At 37.0% G+C, this 13,774-nt stretch overlaps 3 protein-coding genes and 2 long non-coding RNA genes across 28 annotated transcripts in view; 2 read left to right on the top strand and 3 right to left on the bottom strand.

The window, feature by feature from the left end:
* Window positions 1–86: 86 nt before the first annotated feature.
* Window positions 87–1,436, top strand: LOC105276185 (60S ribosomal protein L31). Of its 3 annotated transcripts, none has more exons than XM_011333611.2 (3): window positions 87–166; window positions 595–821; window positions 1,247–1,436. In XM_011333611.2, the coding sequence occupies exons 2-3, from the start codon at window positions 601–603 to the stop codon at window positions 1,395–1,397; spliced, it is 372 nt and encodes a 123-aa protein (XP_011331913.1). In that variant the 5' UTR covers window positions 87–166; window positions 595–600; the 3' UTR covers window positions 1,398–1,436. The 3 variants fall into 3 exon arrangements, with proteins under 3 accessions (XP_011331913.1, XP_019886167.1, XP_011331914.1); XM_020030608.2 differs by having other exon boundaries at window positions 109–166; window positions 592–821; XM_011333612.3 differs by having other exon boundaries at window positions 145–225; window positions 592–821.
* Window positions 1,431–1,914, bottom strand: LOC105276186. Its single transcript, XR_893361.3, has 2 exons — window positions 1,834–1,914; window positions 1,431–1,736 (listed from the first exon to the last, which is right to left on the bottom strand). It is a non-coding gene; the product is annotated as an uncharacterized LOC105276186 (long non-coding RNA).
* A 99-nt stretch (window positions 1,915–2,013) lies between these two features.
* On the top strand, window positions 2,014–9,643 carry LOC105276188 (repressed by EFG1 protein 1). The gene is made up of 5 exons (XM_011333614.2): window positions 2,014–2,360; window positions 3,559–3,783; window positions 5,169–5,318; window positions 5,429–5,648; window positions 5,947–9,643. The coding sequence occupies exons 1-5, from the start codon at window positions 2,151–2,153 to the stop codon at window positions 6,255–6,257; spliced, it is 1,116 nt and encodes a 371-aa protein (XP_011331916.1). The 5' UTR covers window positions 2,014–2,150; the 3' UTR covers window positions 6,258–9,643.
* Window positions 2,624–3,693, bottom strand: LOC105276187. The gene is made up of 2 exons (XR_893362.2): window positions 3,566–3,693; window positions 2,624–3,447 (listed from the first exon to the last, which is right to left on the bottom strand). It is a non-coding gene; the product is annotated as an uncharacterized LOC105276187 (long non-coding RNA).
* A 119-nt stretch (window positions 9,644–9,762) lies between the features above and the next one.
* The window catches only part of LOC105276183 (afadin), a 42,400-nt gene continuing 38,388 nt past the window's right edge, over window positions 9,763–13,774 (bottom strand). For 19 of the 22 annotated variants that reach the window (XM_026972176.1, XM_026972177.1, XM_011333585.3 and 16 more), the window contains one exon: window positions 13,406–13,670. In XM_026972176.1, coding sequence (XP_026827977.1) covers window positions 13,406–13,670 — 265 coding nt within the window. Of the gene's footprint in view, window positions 13,671–13,774 lie in introns of all 22 variants that reach the window. The other 3 variants (XM_026972175.1, XM_026972183.1, XR_003406945.1) reach the window with 2 other exon arrangements.

Here is a 13,774-nt window from a genome sequence, read left to right as displayed (position 1 = left end):
TTGGTCAATGGGGACGTCCCCGAGTCTGCAACCTGTAGCGTAATACGGCCTTTATATCAATGTCGCAAGTTGAAAACAGTTCATAAGGATACAATTGGATGGTTTTAGGAACTGCACAGAAAGGGAGTAGTTAGCTCTTTCTCGTATCGGTACGTTTCGTACAGAGGTAATGTAAAATTTTTGGAGATCGTAATCCGCAAGCATCAAGCAACGTATTGTTCACAAGTACTTACACTTTGCAGAATTTTATTCAGTAAATTTCCCTCTTGCGAATTAATATTCATGTAATCGTTATATGTAACGTTTTTCGTCGTTAATCGCCGTTGAACACGTGATGGTTCCATTTGTTGTTACTCATGACAGAATTCTACTTGATCCCGTAATATCACGTCCAAGTAATAATTGCAATGAAACAAATCGTATTATTGAATTGTCTTATCGCGAAATAAGCATTGTTTTCTTGGTTTATTTATGATTTTTTAAATTCATTACATTTTTTTTTCGTACATCGATGCACATGGATATGGTTAAGTGTGTTCAATCACATACAGTATTCAGCTCTCTTTATAATATAATTTATAATTTTATAAGTAGGTAAAAATGGCCAAGTCGTCGGAAAAGAAAGGCAAGAGCGCCATCAACGAGGTAGTGACTCGCGAATATACTGTGAACCTTCACAAGCGTCTTCATGGTGTTGGATTCAAGAAACGTGCTCCACGAGCTATCAAAGAGATTAGGAAGTTCGCCGAGAAGCAGATGGGAACTCCTGATGTTAGGATAGACACACGCCTCAATAAGCAACTCTGGTCTAAAGGCATCAGGTGAGCTTTTAATCAATGTTCATTAACTATCAAATATTGAATGTATATCAATATAGTGTCTCAGTGACCCTGTACTATCCCTTAATGGCATATAGCCCGGGTTTTAGCTCAGTCGAAAAGAGTCCTGTACCATTTTGCGATTTTCACAGTAATAAAAAATTAATAAAAAATTGCTGTATATGAATTTTGCCCCGTGCAGCCGCTCCTGGTTCGCACGCGACCTAGTATGCTAATTGGATAATAGCTTGAAATAGAATATTGAATCTCACTTAAAAACTATCACTTAAACTGAATTTTGGTAAAAGAAAAAGTTTTGTTTGATATCAAGAATTTTTTGATGTATTTCACATGCTCTTATTCTTGTATATAAAGATAGATATAATTATTCTAAAATACGTAACATATACCTTTTTCTTTTTTTTCAGGAACGTTCCTTTCAGAGTTCGTGTAAGACTGAGCAGGAGGAGAAACGATGACGAGGATTCTGTACACAAGCTGTATACCCTTGTCACGTACATACCCGTTGCAACATTCAAAGGACTTCAAACTGAGAATGTAGATTCCAACCAAGATTAATTTTTGTGTAATAAATTAACATAAACGTGTAAATACGTAAGATTCTATTTTATTAAATTTTTACTCAATTTTACCGATATACACCCTTAATAATAATTGTCATAATAGTATTTTTTTAATAATCTCTCATCTTGAGTTATGCAAAGCTTTAAAAGAAAACGATTGTAGGCGACGTAAGCTTATCAAGATTCGATCAAATTATCAAGATACTCGCCAATGATCATCGTTGACAATCAAAGTATTCCTGTGTGTGACTTCTCCTATCACAGTACTTACTCCTGTTAAGGTACAGTTTCACACCTTTTTCCTATCCTTAATTGTTATGATGTTCTGTTTATTCTGCACAAAACTTTTTAAAATTATCACTCAAAAACATACATTATTCATGATGTTAGGATAATGCGAGAATAGTAGAAAAGATACATATGGCACATACTGTTCTATGAATTACTATTTAACGCAACACCGAAAAATCACAACAGAGATATCCGGCCGGTCAGAGAGATGTTATCAGTGAGATTTACCGAATGTCGCAAAGCGGCGACGCTTATCCATGTTATAGCCGCGCAGGTATATTCGCCTCCGGTTTCGGCTGTCCGCGAGCAGATGACCGCGTGCGCGGTGAACTCCGTGCATCCGCAGTGTGCGATATTGCAGACCGCGCGGGTACGGTCCGCCAGTTAGTATGCGCTCGCACGGGCTCGAGCGTGGTCGATCGCGGATCGTCCAGAGGAGCGAGGCGTGCCGCCCGCGATGGAGCTGCGCGAGGTGAACCGCGCGTACGGCACTGCGGAGGAGACAACCGAGCTCCTGCCGCAGCGCGACAACACCGAATACGAGAGCTACTTCATCGAATACGCGATGCAGAAGGAGATGATCAATCGCAACCGATGCCCCGCGAGTCGACGATTGCTCAGCCAGGCCGCACATTTGGACACTTTTTCCAATAGCAATCATCTCAAGGTTGGTCCCTCTCGACGGCTGCGAGGATCAAATTATCCCGAGATCAACATCTCGTTCCGAATGCCAACTGTCAACCCGGGAGCTTATGTAAAACTCGCGGAATTTTGATGCAAGTGCGAGATTCGGGGATGCGAGTTGAGAATCCAATGGAGCTCCAATTAACGCGAATTGGAAGTTGCAGTGAGAGCATAGTGCTCGGGACTCGCGAAACTGACAACCAGAAAATATTAAATCGAATCTCTTGGAAAAGCAGAACATTCAAAGATTTTTCTCCTTTTTTTATTTAAGAATCTTTCATATTTTCTAAGAGTTACGTATACACGTCGGTTTGAACATCTTTTTCATCTTTTTGTAGACAATCATGAAATGATTCGAAATTATTGATACTGCGTGTTACATAAAATTACATAAATTCTTACAGTTTAATAGTTTTATTTGTTATATTATTATAATTGGATCAGCCAAAAAATTCGTTTCAATTTTCGCATCAAATTTTACTTTATTGCATTCAGTAAAAACAAATTATTCATCAATCAAGTAACTACTATCGTGCCTATTACATTTTCTTATATTAAACTTCATCTGATATAATTAAACATAATTTTTAAACATTATCTATGATATAAACATTATCAATTATCAATATTATTGTTGCCTGTATTACATACAAATTGATTTGAAAAACTGAAAATCGAACCAAATTTTTTGACTGACTGAACTTTTCTGATTGAATAATAATACACATCACCTATATAAATTTTTCACATAGAAGCGTACTCTAGACAAACTCTAAACAAACTCTAAACATTCATTGATTCATAAATTTATTGAATCCATGAATCTCAATTTACAAATGTTTGTTACTAATAATTATTCAGAATTACAGAAGTTCGAAAAAATTGGTGAAGAACTGCATTGCATCTTTTAAATCTTCGAGAACTTGTCTGGCAGTCCTAAAATAAATTATTATTCAAATATTCTTACATAAATCTTTTTTAAATATATTAAATATAATCTTGTATAAACCTGTATGATATGTCATTTCTTTTTGACACAAAGAAATATCTCAGTATCTCGATGTCTGTGTCTAAAGCAATCGTACGATATATTTTGCATTGTAAAAATATCACGATAAAAATATTTCCACAAAAATTTAATTTCTTCAGCCGATGAACATGCTTATCTTAATAATTTTCAGGATTCACCATGTGCCGGAATCAGCATGATCCACACGTCAAGCGAGAACTGGCCGCCCTCCAGGAAACGCGAGGAAGCGACGGCTTTGGAGAACCTCAGGAAGAGGGTAGAACAGAGCAAATTATACAAGGCGGAACGAATCACCGATCCGGTTGTATCCACTTCTTCCTCACTAAACTATGAACAAACTCAACAATTGGACAATCGGCCGAAACTTCTGAAGAAGGTACAAGCCCAAATCTTGATAAGTATATATAAGAAATTACTTTTATTAATACTTGACGGCAGATGCAAATATTTATACGTATATTGCGTGATAGAAAAAATTACGACTCTTATATTAATAACTATATATATATCCGAAGAAAGTTTAAAAGCGGCATTAAAATATGATTATGAGTAATCTACATATCTACACATCAATTTCTGCGTGAAACAAGAATTACATGCTTCATTATGCCGGTTACGCGATGTACATGTAAGACGCACTTCTATGAGTTCCGTTAATAAAAAGTGAAATAATTTCACTGATAAACTTATTGTTAGTTAAAATTACACATAAATTTAGTTTTTGTACATATGCTTTGTATTTTTTATTTGCATTTATTTGGTTTGATAATCGAGTTATACATAAATATTCTATCAGATGATTTAATGAGATGCTGAATTCCTAACTTTTACGTTCATAGCAAAATTATGCTAACAATTTTTAGGAATTTATAAAAAGTATGTCATGTTTTATCGTTAGAAAATTTAAATATTATTCTACTTTGTATATCAAGTCCTTAAGTCAATCGCGAAATAAAATCGTTAGGAAGTGTGAGATCGCGTCCTATAAGTCTCTCGGAAGTTTCTACTAAGGAAATGTATACTATAGACCGCACGCTACACGCCGATACGTCTTAAGCTCGCGGAAATATAATTTCCGTCGTGTCCTTGGCTAGCTCGACGTGCGACTGTTTTCGAAATGGAATACGAAATCAAAAGTGCAAAGGAGCACGCGCGCAAAGTACTTGGGTCGATACTTTAGATTCAGGAGCGGCGCAGCGATATCTCGGCTCCTATACATTTTCTCGCTAAATGCAGTTAGATAATTGCAATTGCTGAATCATTTAAGCGTGCTAACTTTCAAAGTTCAGCAGACTTGCAATTCGACTATCTTACGCAAAATGATCCTTCGAAGAGAGGAGCTTTCTTCGCGTCAGAACGTGAGAAAATATCAAACGCGATGCTTCGCACCCCGAGCCTCCAGGATTCGATGATTTGCTTGAGAGTTCAAGGATTGCACTTCGGCAAAAGTAAAAGTAAAAGGACTTCTGTAAAAGAATTTGAGACAGAAAGAAAAAGAAACTCAGCGAACTTAAGAATTTATTGACGCAGAGATTCAAAGATTCAAGCGATATATGTGCCTTGAATAATTCAGATTTTCAGCTCAATGTTTAGAGAAGGTCTAAGATGGCAAACGGACACCTTAAATAAATACAAGGACGAATACGAAGGGCGAATTTGTACGATATCGCGTGCGGTGTATCATATCGTAGATCGAGTAGAATTTATTGCATGGCCCTCCGCATTAACGTTCTATATCAGGGCCTTTGAATTTTCTTGCAGATACTCAGCAACCGACCGATGAGTATCACGCACGATAGGAGCGATTTGGAGACCGACTGGCGTGACAGCGAATTCATCACCGAATGCCTTTGCTGGCACAACGTTTATCGGCAACGGCACAACGCACCTCCGTTGACCATGTCACCCCAGGTAATCATCGAAAAAGGGAAGAAGAATAAAAAAAAAGGGCGCTCTTATTACACATGTATACAATATGATGCAGATTTAAACGTTATTTATATGACTGTTACCGTTCAAAGTTGTGCGAATACGCTCAGTCGTGGGCGAATCACCTGGCGCATACGAACACGTTCTACTACAAGAACGACCGGAACGTGGGTCATAATCTTTATTGTCGTCCCGGTGGCGGTGTTCCTGGCGACGTCACGGGGCAGGAAGTCGCGTCGTACTGGTACTCCGCCGTGAAGCAATACGACTTCCTCAAGGAACCGGATATTCTTCACGCTAACGTAAACGCAGGTAAAATCGATGTTCTGGATCAATTGTAGCATTTTTCTTATAATTCGAAAGCAAAAAGCATGTTACGTACAAATAGAAATATTATAATGCAAATTATAGCGTGTTTATTTTTAACTAGGTGATAACTAATAACAGGCAACATTCTGAGATCACCCCAACTATGTTCACGAGATTGTGAGAGATTATTTAGAGGACTATGAATACGTCAGAGATGATTCTCTGGATACTAATTATCTATTAATTGTCCAATTGTCCTACTGAGGACAGTTAAAGCAGAGATATTCCCGTCCTTTCTCAGGTCACTTCACCCAGTTGATATGGGCGAGCAGCCGCTACTTTGGGGTCGGCAAGGCGTGCAGCAGGAGTGGCAAGGTGATCGTCGTGGCAAACTACGAGCCAGTAGGTAACGTGTCCGGCCAGTTCCAGAATAACGCGCTGCCGCCGTTGCCGGAGAACATGAACGTGCTGTCGCCGCCTTTGGTGCGCGTGTCACGTGGCCAGTATGAGTTGCTGAGGTCGACGGCGCAGTTGCCGCCGCCGCTGCAGCCCCCCTTGTCGGACACCGTGTCCACCGGCAGTGATACAACGTCCATCAGTTCAGGCCAATAATACCACGGCCGTGCGAAATGCCTTTTCTGTATCTGCGCGCGTTGGGCCGGACGTTGAATGAACGGGTCCTCTTCCTTTTTCGAGGACCCTATTGTTCACCGACCCTCCGCGCGCCGCGAGTCAAAGACTTCGGACAAGCGAAACACGATGATCGAGATCTCTGCCAACTCGGTGGCAAACTCAATAGGCGATCGATTCATTAAGAAATGAATTGAGATGGCAACGATAAAGTATCTGCTTTATTACCCGGTAAACTTCTAGCAGAAATGTCGGTCATCAGGTTTTACTGCCTTCAATTACAGCTTGCAAAAGCAGTGATAATCAAAGAAATATATACCGAGCTTCGATGATGATTGATAGCTGATAGTGCACGATGCTCGATTAGATCGAGCAGTACGATCTGCGATCTCGTTATAGACAGTGGCGTAACTATTGGCTTACTCATGAGCTCTGCGTGAGAGTAAAAAATATGCCATGCAAAAGTAGAACAAGAACAGAATTAAATGAAAAAGGATTAGAAAGCGATTACACAATCAAAATTCTCTTAGCACTAGTACAATAACAAGCTAATTAACATTAAGATAGTATAAAATTTTGTTGTTCTCTCTCGATGAGGCTTCCAGTTATTTTGTCGTGAGATCAAATTTTTTCAGAGTTGCGTCACTGTCGATAATGAGCAATAGAAGCTCAAATTTAGAAATGCTATACATTATTTCCGATTTGGGAAAACACGTTAGAAACGATCGGAAGATAGCTGCGTGATTCGTTTTGAGGTTCTTCTTTAGTTTATTCGCTCATTATTCGTTGCATATCAGATGCAAAGTGAAAGCTGAGAATGCTCAGAACACCAAAGAGAATACTCTACATGCCTATTTTATACATCGGTTTAGAGTCGGCACTTGTTTAAGGGACTCATAGCTGTAGTTACGTAAGGATATATAGCAGTATATGATATAATTCGAGAAGCTGAAGTGACGAATCATGCCTAGCAAGGATATATGATACTTTGCACATACCTTTCCGTCCTATTATACTAAAAAATCAATCGTTTTGCGGAATGGGCGTTAAATTTCTTAGCGTTTTTTAGTGCTAATGAACGTTCCTATTGAATGACGAAGATTAGCACATTCCCCAGAAGTTCGACCGGGGAAGATAAATTGAAATAAAAATCAAGAACTCAAAGAGAACAATCTCGCATGCGAGACTACAATCATGCTCTAAGTTGCTCAGAAGAATTCGTTAAATGTTAATTCTAGAACGAGAGCGGTTAAAGGAGACTTAATTTCAATCGAATTAAAATAAACAGAAAGAAAATAGAATAAAATAGAATCAGATTTAATTTTAGATCAGAAATGTAAAATCAAAGGCAAGGAAAGTCTCTTATATTTGCATTTACAATCCATATTCAATGCTAAAATTTGTTCTAGGACAAATCACGTGAACGGGATAAAGATTTTGTTTAATTGACTAATCTAAATAATATGAGAAAAATATATTCGTTCGAAAGTTACGATTACGTCACAACGAACATGTCTCATTTTTGTGGTAGCAAGAACAGACATAGATACGTATATTATTTATAACTGAAAAGTCTGCCAGATTATTGAAATTATTAATAATTATTAGAGAGGCGATTAGCTAACATCGATGCATTACGTTTAGCTATTTTGTCGATATTATACAGTGCGTTATGAGAACTTTCTCTTTTCCGAGTTACTTTCAAAATAGAACAACAAAAAAAGAAAAGGATATAAAAACGACTGGAAATAACAATTGAAGAAAGATCTTTAGATAAACTCTACCAAACATTATATAGTTGCTTCGAATGTTGTTGCAGCGGTTTAGTGCGTTCAATAATCAATGAAATACGTGACGATTGTGTAAGATAATTATATGCTTACGCACATACAGCGAGATTGTTTATAAGATAATCAATTATTAGGAGAAGATGTCTTAAGTGTGCAACTTATCGCAATTTTACATAGCGAAAGCGAACTTGCAGCAATTTTTGTAATTCGACCCTGTTGGACCTTTTGATGTGCTAGAAAGTATATAGATAAAGTATATAGATTGTTATAAAAGACAAGTCATTTTTCATGGATATATATTGTTGTAAAAAAAAGAAAAATTATTTTTCGCGCGCGCAGTAAGATGCTAGTAAAATTCGCTGTTTTAAATCTAGAAATAAAACGTACTATATAAAAGCGTGTAAATTATAAGGAGTGATATATTTTAGCTCTTTACACTCTAGATTTTCGCTGACATAAAATCAATCATGTATAAAATATTGTAAGAAACGACTTATTTAATTGAATTATTGACAGTTTATGTATATATAAAATTGTATTTTATGTAATTTAATGCGAATTGTAATGTGAAATTGTGCTAAGCTAACGGCATAAATTAATGTGCGTTCGATAATAATGATTATAACATAGCGCACAGGGATAAATAATAATGAATGCTCGATGTGATAAATAGTTAAAAGGCTTCTGTTAATCTAAGAACATTTAAATCAAATTACGAAAGGATCGACAGGATCGAAATGTTGCTCATCGCTTTTGATTTCTTTTTTTATCCGACACATGCAAACTGTCAAAAGTTTACAAGTGGAATATTAAAAATGCGTGTACGCTCACCTGTTGACAATCGATACTGAGACGTCGTTTCATTTATGTATATTAAAAACGTTAATGTTACACGAAATGTACAAAAATTTATATTTATGTACACAAGTTCTTTTCAGAAACAAAAGTTTAATTTTAGTGATGGATTTATTGACGATTTCAATTATAAAGTTTCCTTAGCTGTTTTGTTTTTATTTTTAAAATCAAATGCCTTAGTAATTATATGTCACGTGTAAAGCTTCTGTAAAGCTTCTTCTTAATAAGAGAAATTTATCATCAAAACTTGAATAGAGGAATATAATAATGTGTACTTTGTGCGCATGAATCTACAATGGCATTATTCGCGCTTTACTGTTTATAAAATTATAGCAATCGCAGAAAGTAAAATACGAGAAATGCATAAAGAAAGAAATGCATATATACTATCATTTTGTTATGCATATTATTAATATTTTAATATAGATTTTACCATTGTTGATAATAGAATGCATAGATCGGATCTGCCAGAAGGAGCTCATGTAGTTTATAGCTAGTTTTTGGTAATGTTAAGTCCCCAATAAAAATCTACTTCGTTATTGACACCTGTTAACAGATTGACATGTTTAGAAATAATAGACATCAAAAACTAAAAGTGGAACGACGTTAACGTACTCGTTATTGTTAAGACGCAGGACTTAGCCTTAACGAATGAATTAAATGCATCGCAACCCGACGTGTTTTATAACGATGAATGTTAATAAAATTATCTCTTTGCAGAAACACCGCTCTCGTTATTTCTTTTCCATTGCTCATTGTCAGTAACGGAATGTTAACGCAATATTCTGAAACTCGTTAGTCAACAGTCGGTATTGGACAAAAGGAAGAAAATGTCGAATTGAATATAGCTGACATATATTTTCCGTCAAATATCGTATTCGCTAATAACATTACACGATACAATAATTAAAAAATATACCGTACTTTGCGAAATTACAATATATATCCGGTACTATAAGTAAAATATAGTAATATTAATAACATCCGTGAGACATCCGTAGAGTTGCCCACGGCGGTCCGTTAACCGGCCGATACCATCGCTACGGGATTATGAAAACAGTTTTACAAAATATAGTGCAAATATGTACGCTCGCTATACACAACAAGAAGGGACTCCTCGATTACTTCCGTCTCTCTTTCTTTCTCCCTCGCTTTCTTTTCTAGCTATCTCTTTCTCTCTCACATTTACTAACAAGATATATCTAATTAATACGTCAAGCTTACAGGCTTCACTTTGACGTATTTCTGTATACTTTTCGCTGCCAAAATAATTACTTCGTTATTAATCGAATTCATCTCGTTATACTCGACCAGCTCGAAAAGTATGGCTGATTAAAATTAGAGAATTAAGTCTACGATATTTCGCTCGCGCGTTAATTGTACAATTAGCATTCTATTTAAGAGCAGAAATTCGTTGTGGTCACGAGTAAAATTCGTCGCACACGACAGCGTATAACAAGTTGCTTAGTATTATCACTATCGTTCTCGAGTGGAGGAATGGTAAGGCCGAAGCAACGAATCTCGGCAGAAGCACATAAACGATGAAAATTAAAAAGAAAGTAAAATAGATAAGTAGGTCGAAAGTGCAGGTCTAAATAGCTTTCCGGAGACTTTCTTTACAATCTAGGACGTGAAAAGAGATTATTAAAATCACCGGAAATTAATCACAGAGCTTTCTCCTGAGAAACATGGAACAGACGATTACATCGGCGCTGACTTACGCGAGAAGTAAAGGATGAAATATTTTATTAAAAAATTCGCGCAATATGATTGATATAATCTAATACAAAAAATAAACTTCATTCGCTATGAAATCCAAAAAAGATAAGCACGCGCATAAAACACAAGTGTAGTCCCACATTTCTCAGACAAAGCTCAACACATATAGATTCAGAAGTGTACAAGAATAAAAACGCCAACACTCTCTCTTGGAAGCGATGTTGGTATTGATCAGTTGCATTCTGTGCACTGCCGGAAGAAGATGCGTTTCATTAATACTCACGAGCTCCTCAAAAAGAAATGGGAAATGTCAACGACAGATCGTTCTCGTAAAATAATACTCGAAACGTAGTCAGGGCTACCGAGAATACTGTAAAAAGGTTAGGTTAGGTTTCCTCTACGATCTTTCTTTTTTTTTCATAGATCTTAATAGACACAGAACGCAGATTGGACGGTGAGGAATGTAATAAGTGTTGCATAATTTCAACAAATGCAACGAAGCACTGAGTGGAACGTGAATACTCTTCCTTACGTCGGTCGGCTGAACTCGCGCGACGATTCTCATCGCGCAGGAACGATCAACGCGAACGCTCTTCACGATCGTTCGTGCATTACATTATTACATAAGTTGTCCCTTAAATCCTAATATTGCTACGCTTTGTTCCTCACGTTAGATCACTAAACTCTCTGCCTCTCTTTACCTTTACTCTCTTTACCTTTACTCTCTCTCTCTCTCTCTCTCTCTCTCTCTCTGGAATACTGCGAACTTTATCCGCGAAATGAACTTAAAGGTCCTAGAATTACGCGAAGAGAAATGTTTCGAGCTGATTATGCGTTCAACGATAACAATTTTTTGATTATCACTCGTCGAATAAAGATCAACAAAAGAATTATTTAGGGCAAGGCACTTAAGATGTCAAGTTTGTAAACCTATACAAATTATTACAAGGTAAATCCTGCACGCCAATTATCCAATGATTTGTCTTATATTTTTAAAAATTAGACATAAATTTGTTCAAATAAAGCGCCGGCATTACTTGCACGTGTTTTATAACTGTACAATTAATTACTTAACATAGTGACATTGATTGTGATTTTGCATCATCGAAATCATCAAAGATCATCGAAAAAGGTCTGTATAGACATAAAAAAAGTAAAGAAATAAAAAAGACATAAAGATAAACATCTTATGTGAATTACCCTGTGCATTGAGTAACGCTTCTGCATATATAGGAATAAGCCTAATTGGCAAAATTAATTTCATCTAAGTACTACTAACGAAAAGGCTAGTTTTGTATCTCGAAGAGTAACTAGATAAACTTTTCGCTACCTAAATTCGATAAAACACCGATAATGTAGCTCGTCGCGTAAAAAATGCCGGTTTCCTTCGCGAAGTTTCCTTCAATGCTAATGGTCTAGAAAGATACGACAAAACAGAAGTCTCCCAATGTCGAATTTTCTCCACGTCATATTCCGCGGAGCATCTTTCTCGTATTCTACATTCTATAAAAGTAGAGTTTTCGTTTGGACTCTAAGGGATAGAGCCTTCGTCGTAGCTCTTTGAAGCACAGAGCTTTCGTTCGAGTTCTACAGAAAAATAGGACTCTCGTTCGAGCTCTACACGAAATAGGGCCGGGAGCTAAACTAGTGCCGTTTGTCCTTGCGGAACGCATCATATAAATATAGATCTTTCGTCACTCGTACCTCTTTCACTTGTACATTTTTACGCATACACGCATACACACGCAAACGTTCCTTTCCTCCTCTGTTTCTTCTATTTTTTTTTCTATTTTTTTTCACTCTTCTATCTTCTAGCTACGTTCGCTAATTTGTCGTACCTTGTTAAGTGCATAATGGCATAAGTGTGTGTAAATCCGTACATAGTAATATAATTTTTATATGTATATATCCGAACCTCCTCCGTTGTCGAGAGAGATAAATATAAAACTAACGCGTACGACAAATATGCTGCCCGGCCTGTCTCCCCTTTATGTACACACTACCCTCGCGAAGCAATTCGCGCTTCTTCACGAGCTACTCCCTTAATCAGTCCTTACAGGCTTTTATCCTACGCTGTAATAATCTCGACAGATCATCTCAGTTATCATAATAAGATAATATTGGTCCGGAAATAATCAGGAATATTTAGATACGTCGCGCACGAAAACCTCCAGACAGTTTCTTTCCTCCGCCGCAGCTAACAATATGTCCGCAACGTTATCGTTATGTTATTAGTGGTCCTTCTTCGCAGAACACGATATTTTTGGTCAAAAATCTATACAAAATTCCATTTGTACTTGTGGACGCTGTGTGGAGAATCACCGTTTAATCGGATTCGTTCTGTACGCAAAATGGCCCTCGCATATAGTATCAGTAATAAAAATTAACTAATTCATCGCGTATGGAACACTATAACTACGCGTGATACGCAATAATTGTCTGTATATATCTCTCTTTACGTTAAAAAATGCGCGATGAGACGTCTACGATGCTCAGAGGCAAAGAGCATAAAACAGAAATATTCGATAATAAACGTAAATGTAATAAACATATGATGTATGTAAAATTTCGGCACATAAAGCAAGTATAATAAATATGATAAATGTAAAATCCACCGATAAATTTAATTAAAAAGAAATGATTACGATTCGCAATACTTGATCGTAATTTACAAGATTTTATGCCTTTTCTCCGAGTAACCCAGATGTCTCAGAAAACGTTTGAACTATCTCATTAAAGCCTGTGTAAAAACGAGAATACGACATTTTAAGTCCTATTGTTGTTGGTGTTGCTATTGCCGCTAATGGTGTTATTGTTGTTGTTACTGTTAGGATTGAGTGGGCTGCTGATGTTGTCAATCTCACGCTGAGCTCGCGATATCTTCACCTTATCTCGCGGCGTGCCGTCCTCGCCGGTCTCCATCGCAAACATCTTCATCTTCTCTTTGAAGCTGAGCTTTTCTGGCACTGCGCCGATCTGTGAGTTCTGCTGCTGTTTTTGCTTTTCCGCCAGTCGCTTTTGTCTCGGATCTCTGAAAAACGAAATGCTTCAGAATACTTGCGCCGGGAAAGTCGCTCGTTTATTCAAATGCTTTTAATAAATATATAAATATTATTATATGTAATATAGTAATAC

The sequence above is a fragment of the Ooceraea biroi genome, chromosome 9 (assembly GCF_003672135.1).
Source record: "Ooceraea biroi isolate clonal line C1 chromosome 9, Obir_v5.4, whole genome shotgun sequence".
Lineage (NCBI taxonomy): Eukaryota > Metazoa > Arthropoda > Insecta > Hymenoptera > Formicidae > Ooceraea > Ooceraea biroi.
Note: the sequence above shows the minus strand (reverse complement) of the source record. Positions and strands in the feature narration are given on the sequence as shown.